We start from the raw sequence: 12,133 nt of genomic DNA on the forward strand, positions 1-12,133 counted from the left end.
TGGTGAGAACTGCTGCTCCGTTTCTTTATGTTAGGCCAAGGCCAAGAGCAACTAGGTGAGTCCATAGGCTGAGTAAGAATGTGGAAGAGGCAAATTAAAGAAAATGTCCCCTTCGCTCTGGTCGACACGCTCCTACGTAGAGCAGCTGGATGCAGGTGAAGACCACCACACACTTAACTCAGACAGATGGGGTTATCCAGGACTGGAGAAGAGTGTGTCAAAGCCTCTCCCTGCCCAAGTTGCGGAGAACTTTGGCCCTGAACTACAACTCCCAGGGGTGGCTAGTATAAGGAAAGAGTGCTACTGTGCTCAAGTCCTGTTTTCAGGCTTCCTGTGGGCATCTGGTAGACAACTGGGAGAACAGGATGCTTTTCTCCTGTTCTAGAAATTTGTTTTTGGTGCCAGTAGAGGCTCCCTGTGGCACTAGTAGAGGTTTCCACTGACATACAAATAAGGAGCTTTAGAGGGGTAATTTTTGTTAGGACCACACCAGACAGTGGTCCTTCCAGAGACTGTACAGGCTTCTTTGAGGCTGCTAGTAACAAAATCCCACCCACTCCATCCCCCACAAAGCACACCTTAATTGAATTCACATAATTAACATCATATCAAGTTTGGTCCTGAGATAGTTGCAGCAACTTTTTTTCATTCAAATTTTCCTGAATCCAATAGACAGGGTATCTTACTTTGGGGGATAGGGGTTTGGCTTCTCAATCAATCACACAGTTTTACGTTCCCTGAACTTTTTCTGTACTGGATGTGCAGTTTCCACGCTCTCTTAAGTTACAGCTGGCTGCACTGCGTGGTGCTCTGCAAACAGCCTCAAGCTACATGGCTCATTGAAAACTGCTTTGCAGCAGCGACAACAGCTACAGAATATGTTTTAAAAGAGAGGAGCTTGCTCAGCCGAGGGAGACCCTCTACACTATCTGGGTGGTAGAAATACTGGATCACACACTGGGAAAAAAACCTCTGCCTGGAGCCTGCCTTGTGGTATACAAAAACACAGTTGGGTGGTGTGCTTTAAAAAACAACAACACAGAGCCCTTTAGCACAACCAGGCTGGCCACATCACCACCTTAACAGGAGCAAGATTTATATTTTTTCAACCTTGCTGGCACACTAGGCCTCTTTTTTCAGGACTGCACAGTGGAAGGTAGTGTAATGTGTTTGCGCCAGTCAGTACTTAAAGCCAGGTCCCCCAGAGGAGCATGTTCTTCAACCTAAGTTTATGCGAGCCTCTCTGTTTGCACAAACAGCAAGCTCTATTTGGGGCATACACAGGGGAAAGTATCGGATGATGACCAAGGTTTTCATTTCCGTCACGCCACTGCAGACTTGCTGCCAGCTCAACCGCAGCATCCTCTGCTAAACAAGCCCCCTCCTACGGAGCCCTGCTCAGTTTATTTATACCACCTTGATCTTGGGTTCCGACCTGCAGCACATCTGGAACAGCTACTATGCGGGGGGTTGTTTCTACAGATGTGCCCATTCACAATCTCCTTCACAAATCCCCCCCCCCAGTTCACACCAATACCCAAAATGTTAGATGGGCATGACGACTCAGTATTCCCGCACAAAGACCAAGCAACAGCAATGTATTAAAGGCCTAACTGAAGTCCTATTGGCTTGTGAGGGCAATTGTGTCCACGTCTGTGCCAAGCAGGCTCCCTTGCTTCAGACAGCATGGGGTTGGGGCTGGCAGGCCACACAGCACTGGTGACAGAGTCCAGCAAATGCAGCTCAGCCCCCACCCCCTCCCCATTTGCAATGGTGTGAGCAGGGGCTTAAGAAGTGAGGTTAATTACAGCTTTGGTCCCTCCCTGCACTGTGTCACCATCCCGCCACGCCATGTGAGAAAGCTATCGGAGCAAGTACCCTGTTGTAGAAAGGATGGCATTTTCCTTTTCACACCCGCAAGCGTCTGTTGTGGGCTTCTGTGCAGAGGCACTTCAATGAAGGCATTAGGGAGAAACAGACAACAGTATACCAGACTCCCTTTCATTAGATACCCTGAGATCAGCCTAGTACTGCTTTTCCTTCAACCAGAGGGAGCCAGGTTTCTTTTTCTTTCTTTTCTTTTGCACATGTCTCATTACAGCACAACCTGGCAGGGAGAAAGAGGCCGCAATGTGCACCACTTGAATCTTCTTGATTGACCCGTTTCAATGTGCGAAATTCCCTCAGCAGCCTTTCCCCATCCTACACAGAGTACTTGGCCATGTCACTTTTGTCGAAGATCACTTTGGTTGCAAAATAAATGGCCACGAGCCCAAAGCCAGTAGCTGATGCCATGTAAGCGGTAACCGACTGTGTGAACTGGACAAGGGAGCCCATGAGGAGGGAGGGAATGACCTGAGAAAGGAGGAATGCACTGTCCAGGATGGCCAAGTCTGAACAGATGCCTCTGCTTGCTGCTGCTGCAGTGTCCGAGTCTCCCACCATCATGATGAGAGAGACCTCACAGGGCGAGCTGACGCACAGAGCAGATCCTGCAACAGGCGGGGAGAAAAGGCTTCCGCCGTGTCCATTCTGGTAGGTCACTTTTTGTCCAGGAAGGTGGCTCTTGAGGAAGCCGTGTTTCTTCTCCAGCTGAGCTGCATCTTCTTCTTTACTTTTATATTTGGGCAAGTATATCTGAAATAGACAGGGGGGAAAGGGGGAGGGTAAGATGCTATATTGCAACCCTACAAAAACATTGGGAGCAACAGAATGTGAAATTTGCTACAAACTAGGCAGAAAATGACCAGTGCTTGATGGAAATGGGAGTTCACCTCAGTTCCAAACACATGGAAAATACAACCCGTTTAAGGGCTGGGAAGTTAGAACAGGGCTAGTGAGTGTACAGAGCAACACCTTGTAGAAGGCAGCACTTTTGTGGCTGCTGCAGCAGCAGCAACAATGTGCTTCTCCTCTTTGGACACATCATTAGCAGAAATTGAAGACGACCCAGACTATAGAAGACGGTGGCTGAGTTGGTGAGCAGCATCTGTCTGTAGGGACAAGGACTTATAGCAAGGAGTAAGGGACAATATAATCTTTCCCTAGCTAAGACCAACTCCAAAGTCCAAATAGATCCATAACCATTTGGAGAACAGAGGGAGGGGGAACGGTGTCTTTTAAGAGTGTTTCACCAACTGCATCAAACAGGTGCTACCTGAAGTCAAACAGTTAGAAAAAAATGATAGTGTTCCTTGCTCAATGGTATTTTCAGCATGATTCAACGGAGTGCGTGAAATGCAACTGACTGACACGGCTTGTATCACTACTTGGCCCTTTGGCTAAGATCAAGTGTAGTATCTGACACGGCTTGTGAGCATGACACTTCAGAGATGTTCAGTCTGAAGGCTCTCACAACACTGGGCTAGCAGTTGTTATGGAGGGCACAAGGAGAAGGGGACGACAGAGGATGAGATGGTTGGACAGTATTCTCGAAGCTACTAACGAGTTTGGCCAAACTGCGGGAGGCAGTGAAGGATAGGCGTGCCTGGCATGCTCTGGTCCATGGGGTCACGAAGAGTCGGACACGACTGAACGACTGAACAACTCACTTGGGAAAAGAGGCAAAGCAGAAACAAACAAAGGAAATAGACACAAAGGGTTGAGAACAGTCAAAGGAGAAAGAAGCTTAGAGAGCAGTAACAGCCTCCCAAGAGTAAAGAGAAGGACATCTGCCTCCAGCACAACCTGAACAAGATGCGATACTGTAATTACATCACTTAATAGCATGACAATTAGGTAATACAGTGACATGTAAGCATTGTAACAACTGTATAACACGGTTATAGTGAGAGTGTAACACACTTAGATTTATTAAAACACTGGATTATGGCTTGCATCCAACGCAGAGCTAAGTAAACATCCTGTCAGCACAAAATTCAGAGATTTCCACATACAGTCATACCTTAAAAGTGGAACACCTTGCGAGACGAACATTTTGGCTCCCAAACACAGCAAACCCGGAAGTGATTGTTCCGGTTTGTGAACATTCTTTGGAACCCAAATGTCTGTCGCAGAAGCCGTGCCTTGGTTCCCGAACGTTTTGGAAGTCGAATGGATTCTGTTCGACTTCCGAGGTACGACTGTATACACACTCCTCCATTTAAGCAAGCAAGAGTCATTATCCCATATCACAGCCCAGGGTGACCTTCTAGACAGGCAAAAGCCCATTAAGAGGGCACAGAGCAAGACCAATGATGGTGTTGCCTGGGGAGGGGGTTTTGGCAAGTGAGAATCCCAAGGTCCTGATAAATAGAAATAGAGGGCCATGTTTGATGCCCAGGCTGGAAGCACCCCATCAAGGACAATGAGAATCTGGCTATAAAAGGAAGCTGCCATCATCCCTGACCATTGTCCTTGGTTGCTAGGGCTGACGGAAGTAGGAGCTCAGAAACATCTGGAGGGCCAAATGTTCCCCACTCCTGCTTTAAAAACCAACGGATTATTCAATCTTTGCTACCACTAAAAGGTAAAGGTACCCCTGACCATTAGGTCCAGTCGCGGACGACTCTGGGGTTGCGGTGCTCATCTCGCTCTATAGGCTGAGGGAGCTGGCGTTTGTCCGCAGACAGTTTCTGGGTCATGTGGCTAGCATGACTAAGCCACTTCTGGTGAACCAGAGCAGCGCACGGAAACGTCGTTTACCTTCTCGCCAGAGCAGTACCTATTTATCTACTTGCACTGTGACGTGCTTTCGAACTGCTAGGTGGGCAGCAGCTGGGACTGAACAATGGGAGCTCACGAAGGCTGATCTACCCCAAGATGTAAATGGCTCAGAGACATGAATCAAACAGTTGTTATGCCCCATTAAAACCACTTTGGTCAAGACTCTCTGGACTTTCTCTCTCTCTCACACACACATACACATCCCCACCTGTTTTTCATGATGATAAAGCGATGCCAGTGTGTACGGCAAGATCTGCAGCACTGAGAAAGGGAAACCTGTCAGGGCGGCAGAAACAGTGACGATGACAACACTCTGAGAGAAGCACATGATGATGGCCATCAACGGGAATAAGGCCACACTGGCTAGGTAGACCATTCGTGTCCCAAACTGCTTCACCATCCGGTCCATGATTGTCGAGAAGATGATGGAGATTATGCACTGGAGAAAGAGGCCCAGGCTACCCATTCGAATCCCTGAGAAGAGACGTTTGTACATTGGGTGAAATGGAGAAGAACCAGGGGCCAGATGAACAAGATAACCAGGTTCATAAAGGCAAATAGCTGCAATGCTTTGAATGCTAGGTCAAATACACTGTAATGAATCCAAATAAGAACTCTGGCCATTTTTTCTGGGCCTTAGTGTAATCAGCCATCAGTCTAGCATGTAAGTTATATCTGGTTAGTCTCTTTGAAATGTTAAGAAAGGTGTTCCAGTCATTATTGAATTTGGTAGAAGTATCATTTGTGAGAGAAGGTAAGGAACCAAATATTTTCTCTTTTTCATCTGCGGAATACGCAAAAGTTTCAGACCATTTGGCCATAATGTAATCGTAAAAGAAGTTGGAGTTCTTATTGCCAAAGAGTTATTGGCCAGAGTTCTTATTTGGATTCATTACATTGAATGCTAGGTCAGCTTTCTGTCTTATCAATTTTTAAGAAGTGTTTCTTAACTGTTCCAGTATAGAAGTTCTCATTTCACAAGTAAGAGGTGGGGGCAGGATAACAATATGAATGCATTAAAAAACGAAATATGCTTCAGTAGCTATGGAAGGGCCAACACAGAGTCCAGAAGACATCTGTCACTCCTCTTGGCAGAACCAACAGATGACCTACAAGCAATAAATCAGGCCTAAGTAGACTTCAGTTACAGGATTTGTCAACGTGTTCACTTAAGGAGGTAAGTATAGTCCAAGACATCCACAGATTTGTTTATTAATTTATAGGACAATGTCCTCTGAAGACTTGGACTTTCCTTTATGCATTTCCTATCAAACAACTTGACATTGGCCACAGCTCTGAGATTGTTGAGCATCATTGTGTGTACACAATTGACCCTCCAATTCTGCAGAGCCTCAAAGGCACCACCAGGATATAAATGTTAAATATTACTTACATTTAAGCTGGGTCACCCAGACCTTGAAATGAACTATTATATGGGAACAACAGGTAGGCAAGGGGCCAAGTAGCTTTAGCAGAAGGATTCAAGAAAGCCTATTGCCAAAGTACCTTTTTAAGCTAAGAAGAGGAGGCAATAGATCAGGGGTTGCCAACAGGTGTTCTCTGGGTGATGTTTGCTCAGAACTCCCTTTGGCCAGAGCCAACGTAGCCAGTGATGATAGCTGTTGTGCCCCAGTAAGATCTGGAGGGCAGCACATTAGAGACCAGCAAGGAGCAAAGCCAGAGATAGCCAAAGTCCATGCAACATAAAAGGGAATCTAGCTGGAGCTGATGGGAGTTGTAGTTTAAAATGTCTGGAGAATACCAGCTTGGGGAAGTCTGCAGAAGAAATGCTGAATTGCTTTTGAGATGCTAACACTCCAGATTTCCTTATTAACCTCCACAGGGAGCTTTCATGGCAAAATAATGTCCAAAGCTGCTCTTATGAAAGGCAATTTTGCTTATTCATTATTAATCTGATATACCATCTTTCTTCCCAAAGGAGCCCAGGTCAGCAAATAAATTTACCAAGCAGAGAATATGCTCCGTATGAGTGACTTTATGTGCTGGAGGACGGCAGCTAGATTTCATGCTTTAGTTAAGTGCAATTAAAAAGCTGTACAGCTTTGTACATACAGTGTGAGGTCCCTGGCTCTGTCCCCTTCATTGCAAAAATGGTCTTGGTTTGCAAGATAATAAATATACTTCCGTCCAAGATTCAGTCATTACTACTCTACTTGGTCCTACTGTGGACCTAGTTCAGTAGTACTCTGGTCTGGTATTACTCTGTAGAAGGCACACCTGCAACTCTGTTGTACAAACGAGAATGGTAAGCTACACTCCTTAGCTGTCTTTCCCCACCACCACCACCCAAGGGGGTGTTTCATAGGATCAGTGCCAGATATAGGGCATCGTGGACGGTTCACCGCACAATGTGCCAAGCCAAGAGGACACAAAATTGCAAAGATCTACAATTGAAAAGATCCATTTGGGGGGCATCAAATTTTGGTCTAGCACAGGGCACCATATTGCAAAAGATTACCAAAAACGGCAGGTTGCAGAAAGATATTCTTAAGTTGCATGTGGCTAGCACATCGTATGCTTTTGAGGTCTTCTCTTTCACATCACATACACCAGGAACAGGGAACCCTTCATATGTTGTTGGGGCTCCAACTTCCATCAGCCCCAACTAACATGGCCAATGACAAAAGACATCTAGAAGGCCACAGATTTCCCACCCCCCAACTTTGCTTTTGTCACGCATAGAAATGACTATACAGGCCAATGCGTCTCCCAGTTCTTTCTTTTTTTTAACATGTCTTTAGTTTAGATGTTTGGGGTGGGGGAAAGATTCCTTTATAACACAGTAAGGGAATTCAGGCTACAAGGATGATCACTAACCCAGGGTAATTCAGGAACTGCACTGCTGAATAAGGTTTTAGAACTTGGTTTCCCAGATCTAGAGCCAACACTATCACAGGACCACACTGAAACCAGCTGGCCTCATTCCACCACCCATTCCTCTTTCCCTCCACTTCCTGCCTCCTTCCCAAAGAATCCCACGTTAAGCAAGAACCAAGAATTTGAAGTTAAATAGAAAGGATAACTTTATGAAAGTCTGCTTTGCTTGCATAAGTTATCAGAGGTAGGAGAGAGAGTTTTCCTGTTGCATAATTCAAAGGGTCTGAAACTTGCTGTATTGGAAGGACATAAGCACAAAGCATTTATCCCACCACCACCTCCCCCCCCCCAGAAGAAATCAAATTACCTTCATCATAGTGTCGCCTGGCTTCTGTGCCTGGCTCAGCTCTGGGAACTCCCTGATACAGTCCTTCCCCAACAAAGTCCGTGTAGAACAGCATGAAGGTCATGAGTGCCATCCAGCTGCAGAACTCGGCCACGAAAAGTTGCCGGATGACCTTGGGGATGCGGCAGCAGACTCCGTGCAGGCGTGGGGCTAAGGCGCAAAGGCTCCTGAAGGCCTGGACCAGATGCCTGGTCCTCAGAAAGTTCTTTGGAAGCCAGCAAGAGCAGCAGGCCAGAGGCGGGGACTTGGAGGAATCCTTCATTGCAGGGCCTGCCAGCACTTCTACCTGAGCTACCACCTCCTCCGTGACAAAGGCAGTGGCCAAGACGCAGCTGAGGAAGATGATGGTGAGGAGGCTGAAGAGGCACTCCTCCTGCCTCCCCAGGTAAGGAGCCAGGAAGCTACTGTCCCAGTCAATTGCCGGCAGCAGGTATCCAATGCAGCCTCCCAGGCTAACCATGAAGGAGTACATAGCGAAGGCCTGCCGGCAGTTGTCGGGCTCCTTGAAGAGATCGGAGAGAAGAGCCTCCAGGGGGGTGAAGCAGACTTGGCCACAGAAGTCAAGCAGGCCAATGCCCGTTATAAGGAAGGCAATCTCCAGGGAGCGGGTATCCAAGGCAATGAGGCTGGCCAGACGCTGTGCATGAGGGATGATCAGAAGGCTCAGTAAAACTCCCAGACACAGGACCCAGATGAAGGGCCGGCGGCGGCCATAGCTGCTATGCCACTGGTCGCTGGCGGAACCAATGAGTGGCACAAACACTAGGCCCAGAACTGGCCCAATCCCTGGAATTAAGGAGAGGAAAACAACATCATTTCATCAGGCGGAAGAAGTTGACAAGATAGTCAATCTATAGGCCCATGAGTTCACTCACATAATCTGGGGAGACGCTCAGTCAAACTTTGGCCTGGAAAAGCAGGGCTCCAACCCGCCCCGCCCCCAGCCATGAGGCTCACTGGGTCACCTTGGGTCAGTCACTGTTACTCAGTCTAAGCCACCTCACAGGGCGCTTTGTGAGAATAAAATGGAGAGGGGGAAACCCTCTACACCACCCTGAGCCCTACAGGAATGGTGGTTTGATAGGGGAGCACCATCTCAGGATCCATCATGGTAAACCAATAACTATGGTTTACAGTGGTACCTCAGGTTAAGAACTTAATTCGTTCTGGAGGTCCGTTCTTAACCTGAAACTGTTCTTAACCTGAAGCACCACTTTAGCTAATGGGGCCTCCCGCTGCGCCGCCAGGGCACGATTTCTGTTCTTATCCTGAAGCAAAGTTCTTAACCTGAAGCGTTATTTCTCGGTTAGCGGATTCTGTAACCTGAGGTACCACTGTACTGTGACATGTGAACATGGCCTTATTCTGCTTGGCTCATGGAGGGGGGGGGGGGACTACACCAAGAATCTCTCCCCTGGAACCCTCTGACCTTGTGACCTCATCTTTTTGCACATACCAGTCAGTGGCCTGGTTCACATGTCACACTGTGGCTTACCAGGAAGACTTCCCCCACCCTGCAATTCATCCTAAAGCCCCAGGGCAGATTAAAACATAAAAACATAGAATTAAAAAACAAACAAACCTGCAGGCTTCCAGGGAGAGGCTCTCAGCCACTTTGCTGCTCCCTGATTCATTTATTTATTTATTTATTTTACTTTTGTACCACACTGGGGGTGTTATCCAAACCAGAATAAACCTTGGCTACTGCTCATAGTTAGTGACTTACCATGGCATGCAATCTAGGCCTCAAGTTTCACTAAGTGGGCATGCATTACAGTGTGCACCATACCTAGAGATTCCATTTCACTGCAGATAAAGCCCCAGTTTCCAGCACACAATTAAAACTGTCTTCTCTTCCTCCTGGAATTCAGATTCTTAGAAGCCCTCGTGTTTGGTATCCAAAATGAATTCACCATTCCCTGAAAACCCATCTAGTTCTCTCTTAAACCTGCCTGGCAGGTCCTCTGGTGTCATTACCATATTGCGGCCCTCCCTCTACATACAACAATAACGGGCATGTTGCACGCGTTATACATAGAGGGACTACTGCAGATCTCACACAGAAAATGGCCATCTAACAATAACATCAATAATACTACCTACCCAGAACCATAGTCATGAACTTCTCCTCCACTCCCACTTCCAGCAAGAGAGGTGGCACGTAAGTGATGCCGGCAGCCAGACAGACTTCCAAGCCAAAAGTCAGGGAGTTGACCAGTAATAGCTGGGCTTTGCGGTTCTGGAAGAGCATGCTGACCCAGGCCCTCTGAGCCATGCCACTGTTGCACCGCAGCATCAGAGAGTTGTGCACACCTAACACAGTTCCCCTCAGGGTGATCCAGAGCAGGATTTCAGAGTCCTATGTTTTCTTTTGTAGCTCAGTAGCAAAAGGTCTGCAGCCATGTTATAGCCAGTAGTGGACAACTTCTGAAATGTTGCCCACTGGTAAAAATCAAGAGAGTTTTGGCTCAGGATGAGAAGATTAATAGCCTGGACATCTTCCAGTGCTTCACATTCTGCAGAAGGAAAGAGAGAGAGAGAGAAACTGAGCATAACATACATCAGTAGCAAATTTTCTGAAGTAGAAATACTGCTAGATTGCTATGAAACCATAAAGCAAACTCCTCCGCCGGGTAGCTCACCCTCATTGCAACTCTTTCCCACCTTCAAAACACGTTTTAACAGCAGCTTCTTTGTTCCCAATAAAGAATGATCTTACTCCACCTGGCTAAATCAGGGGTTGGGAATCTCTGGCTCACGGGCCTTCTCAGGCTGGGCACAGATCCCAATTTGGCCCACAAGGCTGTTAACACACACACAATGCCCACCTGCCCCACACCTGATGTCATACGTGACATCATCAGGAATAGCAGAAAAACAGAGTTTGAAGTCAGCTCTTATCAGCTGATGGGTGCTCAGCTCAAGCTCCCTGGAATCAGCTGCACTACTAAGTTCCCCATGGGGAGCTCCATAGCCAGCTAATCTTTGAAGGGGCTTGCAAGGAGCCCTCCTTGGCATTTTGAAGTGCAAGGATCAGCAATCTGCCATGCTTCAAAGCACTACAGGTCACTGGATGAATGGGCCACAAAATGGGAAGTGCAGTCAAACATGAGTAAATATAGAAAACAATGCACATTTGGGCAAAAGAATCCCAACAAACCAAGAACGAGATCCAGAGTTAGGGTGGAGAGCTCAGCGAAAATGTGAACTCAGTTTTCAGTAGCTATGGAAAAGTCAAAATCCATGCTAGCAATCATTACGAAAGGATCACTGCACTGCCAGTACTGTATTGTAAAGCCTTTTTACAACTCAACTCTATGGTGTGGCCACACACTGTGTACTGTGTACAGTTCCAGCTATAACATCTCAAATTAATCAAGTGAAGAGAACAACAACTAGAATGGTGGGGTGGTGTGAGGTGGTGTGGAGTGTAGTGGGAGCTAAAACATCTTTACATCCAAGTCTTTTTAGTTAAAAGAAAAAAATGTGAGTAAAAGCAGACATGACTGAGGTTTATAAAATTATGTACGTTGTGTAAAAAGTGGACAGAGAAGACTCTCTCTATCTCTCATCATACTTGGACCTGGAGGTCATCCAATGAAGCGAACTGGCAGGAAATTCAGGACTTAGAAGAGGAAGTATAAACACAGTGTATGATTCATCTACGAAATTCACTGCCCTGGGAATGTGGTGATGGCCACTAGTTTGATTTTAAAAGAGGAAACATCTAGTTGGCCATCGTGGGAAATAGGATGTTGCATGATAGGTCTTTGGGCTGATCACAGAGAGCTATTCTTATGTTTTACACATTCATAAACATTAAACTCAGGTAGGACAGGCTTCCAAGTGAATATGGACATGGTGGCACTGCAAGGGTATATAACACTTTCTGCACCTATTGGGGAGTAAGTCCCACTGAACTCACAGGCACTTACTTTTAAAGAAACACAGCTGCGGAAAGTGCACCAAGCCAAATTCACCACCCTCTGGCAACCAGGTGTTTTCCCCCACCCCAGCCAGAACTCAGTTCTAGCACCACTCAGGTGAGCTCTATTGCCATCATAAGAGAACTAAGGAGGCATCCATGTTGAATTCCAGTACCGGGTACCTCTATTTCTAGAAAAATAGCACTGAATACAAACACCCAGAGATCAGGTAAGCGCCACTGGACCCTTAAGTCTGATACGGAAGAAACACATATAGGATTGAGCTTAGCAAGTTTCC

General features: G+C 46.7%; 1 protein-coding gene across 2 annotated transcripts in view; it reads right to left on the reverse strand.

Moving 5' to 3' along the window:
• Positions 1–1,594: 1,594 nt before the first annotated feature.
• Positions 1,595–12,133, reverse strand: part of LOC117048693 (solute carrier family 45 member 3-like) — a 43,302-nt gene continuing 32,763 nt past the window's right edge. For both annotated transcript variants that reach the window (XM_033152845.1, XM_033152844.1), the window contains exons 2-5: positions 10,013–10,425; positions 7,871–8,695; positions 4,874–5,139; positions 1,595–2,637 (exon numbers count right to left, since the gene is read on the reverse strand). In XM_033152845.1, the coding sequence (XP_033008736.1) occupies positions 2,203–2,637; positions 4,874–5,139; positions 7,871–8,695; positions 10,013–10,205 (1,719 nt within the window). In that variant the 5' untranslated portion in view covers positions 10,206–10,425 and the 3' untranslated portion in view covers positions 1,595–2,202. The remainder of the gene's footprint in view (positions 2,638–4,873; positions 5,140–7,870; positions 8,696–10,012; positions 10,426–12,133) is intronic.

Source organism: Lacerta agilis, chromosome 6 (assembly GCF_009819535.1).
Source record: "Lacerta agilis isolate rLacAgi1 chromosome 6, rLacAgi1.pri, whole genome shotgun sequence".
Lineage (NCBI taxonomy): Eukaryota > Metazoa > Chordata > Lepidosauria > Squamata > Lacertidae > Lacerta > Lacerta agilis.